Source organism: Chrysemys picta, chromosome 6, assembly GCF_011386835.1.
Source record: "Chrysemys picta bellii isolate R12L10 chromosome 6, ASM1138683v2, whole genome shotgun sequence".
Taxonomy (NCBI): domain Eukaryota; kingdom Metazoa; phylum Chordata; order Testudines; family Emydidae; genus Chrysemys; species Chrysemys picta.
In genome coordinates, this window is record NC_088796.1 from 42,286,989 (window position 1) to 42,300,698 (window position 13,710).

At 39.4% G+C, this 13,710-nt stretch overlaps 1 protein-coding gene across 17 annotated transcripts in view; it reads left to right on the top strand.

Annotated features, from left to right (window-relative positions):
- MAST4 (microtubule associated serine/threonine kinase family member 4) overlaps window positions 1-13,710 on the top strand; it is a 422,044-nt gene that overhangs the window by 392,493 nt on the left and 15,841 nt on the right. For 15 of the 17 annotated variants that reach the window (XM_065599050.1, XM_065599051.1, XM_008170656.4 and 12 more), the window contains 7 exons: window positions 287-452; window positions 5,124-5,225; window positions 9,329-9,451; window positions 9,704-9,816; window positions 11,324-11,451; window positions 11,589-11,821; window positions 13,222-13,422. In XM_065599050.1, the coding sequence (XP_065455122.1) occupies window positions 287-452; window positions 5,124-5,225; window positions 9,329-9,451; window positions 9,704-9,816; window positions 11,324-11,451; window positions 11,589-11,821; window positions 13,222-13,422 (1,066 nt within the window). The remainder of the gene's footprint in view (window positions 1-286; window positions 453-5,123; window positions 5,226-9,328; window positions 9,452-9,703; window positions 9,817-11,323; window positions 11,452-11,588; window positions 11,822-13,221; window positions 13,423-13,710) is intronic. The other 2 variants (XM_042841755.2, XM_008170658.4) reach the window with 1 other exon arrangement.

Consider the following 13,710-nt stretch of genomic DNA (forward strand, 5'->3'; position numbering starts at 1 on the left):
ATTGTTTTAATTGACTCTTGTGTATAAAAACAATATTTTAAAACTCTATTTTTCGTAACATGCATTTTTTGCATACAATACAACCAATTAATGTAGGTCATTCTTTTTAAAATATTAATTGTACTGCAAGCTGAACAGTGTAAAACATGCCGAAAAGAACGTTTAAAATTCTCCATGTTTTTTCTAATATTTTGCTACATCATGAGAATTATTGGGGAAATTTAAGCACAATAGCTAGGGTTATTAAACTTCACTTGTTTAAACATTTTCTTTTTCTCATTTTTAGGTCTGTGGCACACCTGAATATATAGCACCAGAAGTGATATTGAGGCAGGGTTATGGCAAGCCAGTGGACTGGTGGGCCATGGGAATTATCCTTTATGAATTTCTTGTTGGGTGTGTGCCATTCTTTGGAGATACACCAGAAGAGCTATTTGGACAAGTGATCAGTGGTAAATATCACCATGAAAAACTGAATTTCTTAACCTGCTGAAACCAATCACTTAATCAAAAAAGATATTTAAGAATTTACTTAAAAGCTAGCATTTTTCAACTAGTTGTGCCAACTCATGTTACTATAATACCAGCCATCAAAATGACGGGTGAAATTTGAACGAAAAACTGAACTTGTATTATACATCAATAATGAGTTCAGAAATGCAATAACACGATAGGTCGTGTTTCTAAGTACACTGATTAAAAAGAAAATAACTATTAATGGTTGGACAGTCAAATAATTTGACTGTCAGTCTTTTCAGGCATTGTACCAGAGAAGAAAAGGTTAATGTGGACTGCATTTGCAGAAATGGAAAAATGCCTAATGGCACAATGAAGAAATTAACAAAAATGTAATAAAACCCTAAAACAAATGTCTCCCAAATAATAAATAATGAAAAAGAGAGGGAAACGAATTCAATTCACAGATTGTTAATGATTTCATTGGTGGTTGTTATAGTGTAATGTTATTTCTGTAACAGCTGTTCTTCTTTCATTTAAAATTCAATAACCTTTTAGATTTTAACCTGCAAACTGACCCTAAGTATTGTCATGCAGCTTGTGGCAAAACTAAATGATAATTAAACAGAATCTCTCACTATCCTACCTGCTGTTTCCATAAATTTCCCAAATGCATAGATGTAGATTGCCTCCGTTTTATGCCAAAAGTTTATCAGAATGACATCTCTGTTATTGAATGTCTTCCAGTCCATTCTAAGGTATACATAAAAGGTCCACTAGCTAAAAAATAAAAAAATCCCATTTAGTATGTTAAGGAGGTGTTCTGTTATCATATCATTGTTCTCTATCTCTGACTTTGCAAGTCAGGCATGTTTGTAATCTTTAATGAAGTGGATTTGTGAATTGCCGGCAGTATATGACCTCTTTATACAATATCCTAGCTGTTTATGGATTTATAACCATGCTGTTTTCTGATGTGATACACCAAGGCCTGAGTGGCAAGGGGAATCAACTGTTTAATTAACACAAGCAGCAAATGCTGGCTTTGTTCTCGATGCCTTACGGCTGAAATGCATATTCATGTTTTATTTTATCCAAATCAGATTTAAACTGCAGTAGAAGCTGCAGGCAAACAAACATGGAAATAACTCATGGTTTTTATTGCATTTACACACACACACACACACACACACACACACACACACACACACACACATCTTTAGGCTGCTCTCTTAGATTGTGGGGGAAGGAGAGATATTTTATTATTTATAACAATTTAAAAAATGTATTTTGGAATGTTACAGTCCATGCTATATTCTTTCTTTTTATAAATTAAATTGCCACATTTTAAATGAGAGTCCCTGATCCAGTTGATACATAAGCTTGTGAGTCACTGTCTGTGTTTGACTGCTCCCAATGACCTTATATGGATGATTCACGGAAGTATTTGTAAACTCGGCCCCCCCCCCCTTTTTTTTTTTAGATTCAGATTTTTGACTTTTTTTTAACCTGTATCAGATTTTTCCTTTCTGTTTAATTGTAATTATTTTATTGAAGTCATTCGTATTGCCAAATCATACAAGATAACTCCTTTCTGCAGTGAAAATAGCCAGGTCCACATGTATTGCACAGCCATGGAACTGGCTGTAGAATCGAACCCTTGCTACAGTTTTGTTCTCCAGGCTTTATCGGTGAAGTCCTGACCCCATTGGAGTTAATGGGAAAGCTGCCATGAACTTCAGTGGTGCCACAGTTTCACCCTAAGTGTATGTCTACACACCAGCTGAGAGGTGTAATGCCCACACAGACAGACATTCACGCTAGCCCTCTTAGGCTAGCACCTAAAAATAGCAGTGTGACACTGCTGGCTTGGGCTTAGCCGCCCAAGTACATACCCAGGGGGGTTGGGCAGGACTGTACTCGCTCAACTAGTCTGAGTCACTGCCTGCCCCGCTGCAGCCACGCTGCTATTTTTAGCACACACGAAGTTAGCGCGTGTATATCTACCTGCACTGGGAATCCAACCTCTCGGCTGCTGTATAGATATATCCTTAGAGCAGAGCTTCCCAAACATTTTTTGTCAAGCTCCCCACTTCAGAGATTCATATCCTGTGCATGCCACCTGTACCCCCAGGGGAGGGATGGCCGGTACCCACGGGAGGGGCAAGGGGTACTCATCATGTGGAAGTTGAGGAAGCCTTCTGCTCTCTGCACAGTTGTGCAGTCTTGGCTGTCTCCCATGCAGCAAGTCAATGGGGTCGCTCTGAAGGGCCGAGCTCAGAAAGGGAGCTGAAGGCTGCACCTCACTGGCTCCCTGTCAGGCAGAGCTCCCTCTTGACCTCAACCATTCAGCACAGCCCCGGTTCTGCCCGGCAGGGGCCATGAATGGGGCTCTGTGCTCTGGGACTGCAGTGAAAGGGTGGAGTCCAGTAGGGGCTCTGTTCAGCATGGGGGTCAGTATTTCTGGGGTGCAGCCTTCTGCTCCTCGCTCACGGAATCCTGGCCAGGATCCCCATCAGAGGAGCGTAACTGCAGGAATGGAAGTGAGACAGGCAGAAAGCCTGGTCCTGGCAGCCGAGACCTCCTGCAAAGAGCACTGTCCGCTACTCCTGCTTGATAGAGCCCCCTCCTGAGCATGGCCCTTCGGCATGGCCCATCAGGTCCTCAGGACCTTAGGGCATGCCCCACAGTTCGGAACCTCTCTCTGAGTATATTTTGACTAGCTTTTGCTCCTGTGGTAACGTGTGTAAATTGATTACTAATTAATTTGAGTTAGTTAAGATCTTCGTAAGTGGTGAGTTTGGCTGTGTCCTGAAACAAATGTTTCGGCATGTTAGGTTACCAAAGTCTTCGCTCCATAAAATTGACAGTCAGTTAATGCCAATTACAGTGGAAGCAAAATCTCTAGCTAAGCATTCATTTAAAAAAAAAAAAAAAGTCTTTTAGTCCGTATGGATGTGGGAAAACCCCTTAAGAACATGAACCAAATGTTAACCTATGTAGTATTTTCTGCATGAGTTTGCAGAAAGTGTGAAACAACAGATATGACTCCCCCCCACACCCCGATCCCATCCTCGATATCTTGTATACCTCTGAAATGTAAACATGGTAATTTAAATGTCATCCTTGCTAATTATTTAATTGTTGGTCATTTTAATAGAAAAATCCACTTTTTTATTGTGTTTAATGCAAAATCCCAACTGCCACCCATGTCTCCCCAGGTACCTCAAGTCCCAGTTGTCCCCTAGCCAGCTGCCAACATCTCTAGCTTCTCTCTGACAGCTTATACAATGAGTCCATATGTAGATTAAAATAAATCTGACATTGAAAATCTATGGAAAATCAGCACAAATATAAATTGAATTAAATACGAAAATGGGCCCTCATTGCCATTGTATCTGAGCACCTCAGAGGCTTTAATGTATTGCCCCTGTGAGTTAGGAAAGTACTGTTTTCTCATTTTACAGAGAAGCTAAGTGACTTGCCTAAGGTCACATAGGAAGCCTATGGCAGAGCAGGCCCCTTGAACCCAGGTCTCCCATATCCTAGGCTAATGTGCTAACCACTGGACCATCCTTCCTCCTTATGGGGTTTGGTGTTCATTTTCATATTGAAGTCATTGCAGATTCCCATGTTTTAATTTAAAGGAAGGTTGGGCAGAATTTCCAGTCTGCCGTGACCAGGGTGCTGCAGAATCCAGGAGACTTGCCACAGAAATTAAGTCCATCTTGTCATGAAGTACAGAAGACCTTAGTGATAGTCAGGGTTAACTGAAGTATGTTGATGCTTTTTTTCTCTTAAGTAGAAGAGACATAGGAAAAAACTACCACGTTGGCTTGTAGCTCTGTAAACCATAGGCACCGACTCTGTGGGCTCCAGGAAAAAAAATGGAAAAAAATTAGCACCCACCGGCAGCCAAGCTTCCCTTCCTCCTCCCCACCCCTGCCCATCGGCAGTTCCCGCTGATCAACCTCCCTTCCTCCCCCCAGCTGTTCTGCAGTGTGCAGGAGGCACTGGGAGGGAGGGAGAGGAGCGCTCAGGGGAAGGGGCGGAAAGAGGTGAGGTGGGGGTGGGAAGAGGTGGGGTGGGATTTGGGGGAAGGGGTGGAGTTTGGGGCAAGGCCTGGGGCTGATCAGGGGTTGAGCATCCCTGGGGAAAATTAGAAGCCGGCACCTGTGCGCCAAATCATAAGGGCCAATCATACAACCTTTACTCACGTGAGTAACGACTTCAGTGAAATGATTAGCATGAGTGAGGATTACAGATGTGAGCAATGATTGCAGGATTAGGCCAGATGGGTCCATCTTATCAGCAGTTGCCAAGGAACAGAACTGGAATTTAAACCATAACAATCTTTCAAGGGAAGAACAGCATAGCAGTGCTAAGCACAAATATTTTGTAAACATAATCACTTCTGCCTCTTGTTGTTAAGAGCTGTTTAAATCACACTTTGTTGCAAATAATATGAATGATGATTAAATATCTGAGCTTTGAAGAATAGGTGCAGATTGTGTTATGTTTGAAAGCAATTAACATGTAACAAAAAACAACTTGACTAACATGCTGTGTAGGAAAGGTCGGTTTCATTTTAACTAAGCTGCCCAGCATCCTTTATGGTACTGGAACGGGACTAAAATAAATTCACGAACATCTTTCTTTCATACTAGATGAGATCAACTGGCCTGAGAAGGATGAAGCCCCACCTCCAGATGCCCAGGATCTGATTACTGTACTGCTCAGACAAAACCCTATGGAGAGACTGGGAACAGGTTAGGGGGACAGGATTTTAAATTTTGCTCATGTGCTAGAAATACCATCTATGTTGAACATATCGAGGCTTTTGTTTGCTTTTTAGTTTTGCCCATGAAACATCTGTGCATGTGTACAACATGATGCCAACTCATTAGCACAAGAGTGTGTTTTGCTGGTTCGGTTTCTCTTTTGCTGATTCAGAGCAGTAATACTGTAGAGGGACATATATGAGTGCAGTTGTCATCTTATGCAGTCATCTTATGCAGTTTCCTCTCCTCTTATCTTGTTTCAATAAATAAAAGATAAACTTCTCTTGAAGACAATCTGTCTAGTGCATGGAATTGTTAAGCTTGTGAAAATGCAGACTGTTAAATAACTTAATTACAGAAATAGAGAGCAGTGAATCAACATACAAGAGCCACTTTGTGTGCCACAAATACCATGACCTGGCCAATGAGCCCCCACCGGCTTCAGAGCATATGATTGCTACTTGAACTAATTACTCAAAAATAACTGCCTGAGATTGCATCATGAACTGTCTTATTACTCTTATTCAGTGCTACTGCCTTAGTACGAAAAAGAATAAAACTAAAAGCATGAGAAGTTAAGGAAATAAATGGAGAGCAGTGGTGAATTCTCCATCACTGACAATTTTAAAATCAAGATGGGATATTTTTCTAAAAAGATCTGCTCTAGGAATTATTTTGGGGAAGTTTTATGGCTGTACAGGAGGTCAGACTAGATGACCACAATGATCCCATCTCCTCTTAGAATCTATGAAGATAAGCTGCTGCCTGCTGTGCTGTGGGCGTTCTCTCTCTAATCAGTGCCACTCCCAAGCCAATCTAGGTAAAGAGGCTGATATGTGAAGTCAACTGCAGATAGACCTGCCTAGGCCCATAATGCAGCAGTCCATATTAAAATCTGTGTGTGTTTGTTAGCTCATCTACATATGGACTTATTTTGGGAATTGTAAGTTTGGGGAAGGGGCAGGAGTCACAAAATTATTGCAGAGGTTGGGTCCATTGTCCAGAGTTTTAAAATGTTCAGTGATGTGCATTTTTACAGAGATAATTTTAAAATATGGACTGTCCTTTTTAATTGAATAGTAAGGACAATATTCTGACCGGCCCTAACACAGCCAGGTGGGGTGATCCATCCGCAGTGCCTTTGTGGCCACATTACAGTTCCCCAGACCTTGTGTGGTGATGTGGAGAGAGGTGAAGTGGGAGCAGGAAGAGAGGCCGCATGCCAATGGCCTCAAATAGGTGGGCAGGGAGTGAGCAGAACTTTGGTTCCAACTCTCCCCCCCACCCTTGCCCACCTCCAATGCACTTGTTAGCGTACAGTATGCAACATCCAGGAGAGAGCTATATCAAATTACTCTCTTCTCTCCTCCATATCACACGGAGCAAGGTGGTAATCACAGTTCCCTCCCAGGGCTTCTCCTGAGGCAGCACTGCTTTGTACACCCCATACATAGGGCATTGCTGTAAGCAAATGTCTGAAGAGCCAGAACTAGCTCAGCACTTGGTGGAAGGTTTTTTTAAATATATTAATTGTAGACCCTGTCACTTTATCGCCTGATCCTTCATAATACATGTAGTGTTCGTGCCAAAGCTGCTATTCTATGACTGAGCACTAGTAGAGGCTCTGTCCCCTCCCCCAACACGCACGCACACCCCTACACACACACTCTCTCGTGCGGTAATGGTCAGTGCCTCCAAATGTAACATCTGCTCAATTTATTTACTAGTTTATTTCTTCAACTGTTCTTAGTCTCTTAAGAGTTGAGAATCTGAGAAGGGGAATCCGGCAGGCACTTTGAAGCTCAGAGGGGTATTAAAAAAACTAAAGCAAAACTTCTAAAGTGTCAAAAACAGCTCACAAAAACAGCGGCTGCAATGTGATGGGTCCCATGGGGCACTGGAAAATACTGCTCTGCCACACATTTCAAATGACAGCCTTGTGTATATAATACATATTTAGCTGGCTGAATAATGCTCCATGAAAATATATAATTGCATATTTACTCAGGAGACTGGAGTGACTTGGTCAGATTGTAAGGAAATGAATAGATTTTCTGAAGCACTTCCATAAAAGAAGGAAAAATAACAGAAATATAAGAGGAACATTGTATTAATACTAAAATGTGGCACAAAATAATCACATAGCTTCAAGATCAGTGTTGGAGTTAAATCATTGTATTCTTGCCATTGCAATTAAAAAAAAAAAAAAAAAAACAGCTTCCACTGTTGCATTTTCCTTTTTGGACTATCTGGACTAGTTTCTTGCCATTAGACCTGTTTTGTTTTTATTATTTTATTTATTTTAGATTTTTTTTAACTTTCCATGAAACAGTGTTTTGGGCTAAACTTCCTCTTTAGAAACCAGATCGAGAATCCAAATCACCACTCTTTTTAAAAATAGACAGACACCCTTCCTTAACTAACAACAAGCTGGAGTTGTGTTGTTTCTTCTGTCTCTCTTCCCCGTCCCTGACTCAAACAAGCATACACTGTGTACACTTCCTGCAGACCCCGTTTTTCACAGTCAGCTTGCTAGATCCTGTTTAGAGAGCCCTATCTCCTGCCAAAAACACTGGAAGGAGGGGAATCTTTTGAAGCCCCAGTATATTAGAAAAAAGACACGTTCAAGACAAACTTTTTAAAAACTGTTTCTCCTAATTTTTTTTTCTGCCAGTAAGAACAAGCCATAATTTGGTTAAAATGCCGGTTGAAGGCCATTCTTGAGCCTATAAGCATGTGTAGGTAAATACTGTATGCTAGATTTGTTAGCTTTTGTAAACTTTCTTGGTATGATAGATGATTTTAGATGAGACAAAGGTAACCAACATAGTAAAGTAATCTGTGTTGTCCAAATTCTACAGCTATAACATTTCCCAGTATTAGTACCCCTCTTTTCAATTACTTTAAAAAGAATAGTGTCTGTTATTTTCTTAGGAAGATATTCTAGGTTGCAAGAATATTACACTTTGCCATAATGTTACTGTACAGCAATATCAGGATTTGTGTTGTATAGTATACAGCATAATACTGCGAATCGAACAAATGTGTCAGGATTTTACTTGGTTTTAACAGCATTGCATGCATTAATGCTGGTGAGCCTGTAAAATGATACTTTCATTATTCCCTAAGGTTTCACTATTTCACATCATACTGCTCAAATTCTCAACGAAATCATAAACCAAAAAAGTTTACAGACTGTAATAAATGATGAACTGAAAAAAGAAAAGTTGCTCATTAATTCCTGGTTATTTTTCACTTGTGTGTTTTAGATTGCATTTTTTAATTTGATGTGCTTGTTTCAAAATTGCTAAAGTGATTGATTCTTTTGACTCTCTAACCGGTTGCAGCACTTCTGATAGTTACCCTTTGTTGTAAAGAAGGTTGTGTAAGAGCTTTCTGTCACTTTTTCATTTACCGGTAGTTTTCAAAATCATTTTTATGATATGGTGGTCAGTAGGTTACCATGAGAAAAGGCACAAACCCCATTTAATCCATGGAGGTTTTATGGCTGTTTTTGATCAGAAATAGATTAATTTATTTAAATATTTTAAGCACTTTATAATAAGGGCAGATTAATCCATAGAAAGTTAAATTATAGAGATATTCCAATGAAACTGCATATTACCATCCCATAAATATCAAACAGAATTCTTAATGATGAACCTTATTAAAATAAATGGATACTAAAATCAAAACAATCCTCTACTTGTTCCAAAGTGCTGCTAAATACACTTTTGTATTGAAGAGATTTATATCTTGGCTAACAACACTGAGTCTCAGGTTTCAGCCTAATATGTATTTGATATATAGTAATTAAACTCCTAAAAAACAAGTTTTTGATGGAAATGCTCACAGAACAATAGCAATGCCAATACAGTAGCACAGATATCTCACTGAACAAAAAGATGCTGAAGAAGTATATTTATCCATGATTATGCAGCTAGTTGGCTAGACTTCGACATGCCAGTCTGAAATGGTGATTGTATCACTCCATGCTAATTAGCATTTTCTTTTACCAAGGAGTTAGCTCTGAATTAACTGAAGTATTTTTGTTTAGAAATCACCCACATGTTTTTCTCTGGCTCCCCCAGGTGGCGCATATGAAGTAAAGCAACACCAGTTCTTTCGTAGCTTAGACTGGAATAGTCTGCTGAGACAGAAAGCAGAATTCATTCCACAGCTGGAATCTGAGGATGACACAAGTTATTTTGACAGTATGTATTGTACAAAAATATGTTTGAATTTTTGGGGAATTTACGTAATAATTGTCTTTGATTTTTACTTTTCCTCAGCATGGGTTGAAAATACTGTTTGTTAGAACCAGTGGAAGCTGCAGCATCTGACTGCCAGTCTGACATTTCAGGAAAACTTATTTTTAAAAATAAAGTTACCCTTTTAATTAACATTAAGCCTGGGAGTCTGATGCTTCATGATAAGTTTCAATCATTTTTTCCCTTTGTTTGTAGCTCGTTCTGAGAAATATCACCATATGGAAACTGAAGAAGAGGATGATACAAATGATGAAGACTTTAATCTGGAAATAAGGCAGTTTTCCTCATGTTCACATAGATTTTCAAAAGTAAGTAAAGTATTTGTATATGTTTGTTTACATACAGACTCAGTGACTTTTGTGGGGTTTTAAAAGGGCCAGCAATGTGTGTATGTGGTACGTAATTCCCCTATTGACTAATCCTGTGGAATTTAATTGGGATGAAACCAGTAGGGTTCAAATCAAAATTTAATAAGACATCTGTGAAAACACTAAAACTCTAGAGAATGTAATAGAAAGTGGTATCCAATGATTGATTGGGACTGGTTAGAACATCTTGTTCCACAATTTTTGTTTTGTGAGTTATATAGATTTTTGTGGCACATTTTGGATGGCCTGAACAGGGGGCAAACTTGGGAATTCAAAGAGGAGATTGCACTAGTCAAATGAAAGATAATTAGGACGCAGACAAAAGTTAGCAGTTGAAAAGCAGACAGACTTTGGAGATTTTTTGTAAGAAAAACAGCAGGCGATAAATGGTTAGAGAATCGAATGTCTTATATGATGGGCTTTTTATCCTAAATGGTAGTCAGCATTGAGTTTCAAAAGCTTTCATTAATAGATATTTACTGGGCACCTTCTTCAGATACTGGTGTTTTTTCCCCAAAAATATTTAAAATCCAAAGCCAATGAAGGAAAGGAAAACTTGCATTTCTAATCCATTCATCCTGGTTTATATTTTCATAAATGTACACTCCATAATACCACTCCCCTATACTACAGAGACCATGCTAGACTGGAGGAGTGGGGGGCGGTAGTCTCATTGCAGGTCTTGCTATCCTGGTATGTGAACTCTGTCCTGATTTAGCAGCATGAACCCGATTCAAAGAGGGAGGAATGATTCAGAGTTCTTAATCTCCTCTTTAGAGTGTTTTTTATCCTTTTTGTAAGGAGTGAACCTACAAGAGTAGCTTGATATCTTAAAACTTGCCAGTATGTCATTGTTTGTAGCTCTAGCTGTGGCTTAGAGGCTGTATGACACACAGCTGACAGTCTCTGTATTCAGTTTGTCAGCTGAACAACTGACTTTTTATGACCAGAATTTTTTTTTCTAAATCTTTTAGCCAAGTAATTTATTCTCATCTTCGCAGTCAATTCCAATTCATTTTTCTGCTTCCCACCCAAGATTGGTGGCCATTGAATCGTTAGCTTGGGTGGTTGTTCTTTTTGATTGACTTTATAGTTAAGAAGTCATCTAAGAATGTGCATTGATCCTATGACCTAAAAGCCCAAGGGCATTTATGGATTTTGTTTGCAAACTTGGAGTTCACACAGTGAAGTGGTGAGAGAAAGCTGATAGATTCATAACTAAAAGATGTTATTCATGACCCTGTAGCTGAGGAACCAAGAAAATAAAATTGAAAAGCATTTCAAGAACACAAACTCCTAGAATTTAAACCTAAACCATCTCAGTCCTTTTAAACTCCAGGACACTGCATAAGCATTTAGTGCATCCAGAGCCCAGCATTAGATGTGTTTTCCTGAAAATCTCTTTGTATCAAATGTGTGTTAATGATACAGTTTTTTTCTGTAATAGGTTTTTAGTAGCATTGATCGAATAACTCGGAATCAAGGTGAAGAAAAGGAAGATACAGGAGACAAAACAAAAAATGTGACGTTGCCATCTGTGGAATCTTTAAGCTGGAGTTCAGAATATTCTGAACTGTAAGTAGAAACAACTGTCAAAGAGAGTTCAAATTCAGGTTAACAGCCATTAGTGATTGCTTTGTAGCCACTATGATTGGTCTTCACTTAAAAAGTATCATTAAATACGATTTGTATAAATGCTGTTTTAAATTCAGGCAACAGCTATCTACATCCAACTCCTCTGATACGGAAAGTACCAGGCTGCGGCACAGTTCAGGTTTGCTTCCAAAATTGGCCATATCATCTGAGGGGGATCAAGATGAAACCACCTGCACAGGAGGATCCCGGGAGGAGCAAGAAAAGGCTGCTTCTTTAAATGAGGAGGCTACTCAAGATGAGCTTGAGGTCACCACTCCAGCAAGTACCATCAGCAGCTCAACACTATCAGGTAAGGATCTTAACTTATTATACTGCAGGGGACAGAGAAGGCCAGTAGATCCCCTCTCACCCATCTACCCCTTTAACTACTTTAACTAACTTATCTCCCTCCTTCTATTTGTCACCAAAATCCTTGAGTGTACTGTATATTCCTGCTGCCGAGACTTCTCCACCACTCCCTTAGCTCACTGCTTGAGTCTCTCCAATCTACATGCAATTCCTTCTACATGCAATTAAACTATCCACAACAAATTACTACTACTACTTAACTGCTGAAAATCAGTTTTTCCTCCATATATTTCTCTTTAGCTGCTTCAGCTCTGTTCTACTCAGGTTTTCTTACTTTGTATGAACTTTCGTTTACCAGCTCCTTTTCCTTGTAATGCAGGTTCAGGAGTTCTAGATCATAGAAGTTAAAATAAGGTTGTGTGTGTGTGGTTGGTGGCAACATACAGACCAGTACTAGGCATAATTCAAGCTGTTTGCTTGGGGTTTTGTATGTGTGTGTATGTATGTATGTATGTATGTATGTATGTAACTTAAAGGTATGCAAATGTCAGTTAAATTAGAGAATGTGTTTTTTATTTGCTCTACAAAGTGCCAGCAGCAGGGATGTTCTTTGATCTGTGAAATTGCTGGGTTCTTATTGCTATCCGCTTAAATAAAATGGCTGAGCTTTTCTATGTGCCCATCCTGTGAGGTCACAGAACTCTCCTGCATCCATCACTGTACATTTCAACAGGTCTTTGGAGGTAGATCAGCTGGTGTAAGGTTTTTCTCCATTTTTATTATTTTAAGTGGTGTTCTCCTCCTTCCACAATCAGTAGTGTCTGAGATGGTATCATTTTATTATAAATAACAAAGTACATCATTGTGCTTCTGAGTCTTAAATGACCAATTATCATACTCCCCATATTATGTTTGTGGTACTGGGCACAGAAATCACCCCCCTCCCCAAACACCCAAAACTTAGAAAGGAAATCCTCCTTGGTACTTTAATGCTTTCACAAGGGGTGTTTTCTTTTATTGTTAGAAGAGCTGATAGGGCTGGATGCTGCAGTAAACGCACACTCAAATCTCCCATTGACCTTAGTGGGAATTCTACATACAGAATAAGTGCACAGTTAAGTCCTAGAAAGTGTGTGTCACCTGTCTGTGCTACCAACATGCTGCAGATTTTATTTACATTTTAATGATGTAAATGATGTAAAACCATGTCAGCTACTATTACTTCACCTTACCCTGTTAACCTTTGTAAAACCTGTAATTCTTTGCAGTTGTTTTTATTTTACCTCTAATATTGTGTGAACTTGTGGACTAAAATACATATTCCCACCTTGCGATTGTATTGTTTTCCTCCTCCTGACCCCCAGTTTCCCTCAATGTGTTTATCCCTTCTTCTTTGTACAGTTGGCAGTTTTTCAGAGCACTTAGATCAGATAAACGGAAGAAACGAGAGTGTGGACAGTACAGATAATTCCTCAAAGCCATCCAGTGAACCTGCTTCTCATATGGCTCGTCAGCGATTAGAAAGCACAGAGAAAAAGAAAATATCTGGAAAAGTCACAAAGTCCCTGTCTGCCAGTGCTCTGTCCCTCATGATTCCAGGAGGTAGAAATAAATCTATTAGTATGAAATTTTGTGACTTGTGCATAATCTATGTGAAACATGATCTAAATACAAGATTTCTTGAGTCCAAAATGGACTTGTCTTTGTTTCCCATGTTACAGCAGGCTGAGAGGCAGATGACCAGGTAGTTTACACATCCAGTTAGCACTCAATGCTTTGAATCCAGTTGCACAGTAGTTGTATGTTGGACATGCTGTAACCCCTGTCACAAAAGGGGTTTAATAGTTCAAAGATGGTGCAGGTTGATCTGTTACTATTCAAAAGCATTAA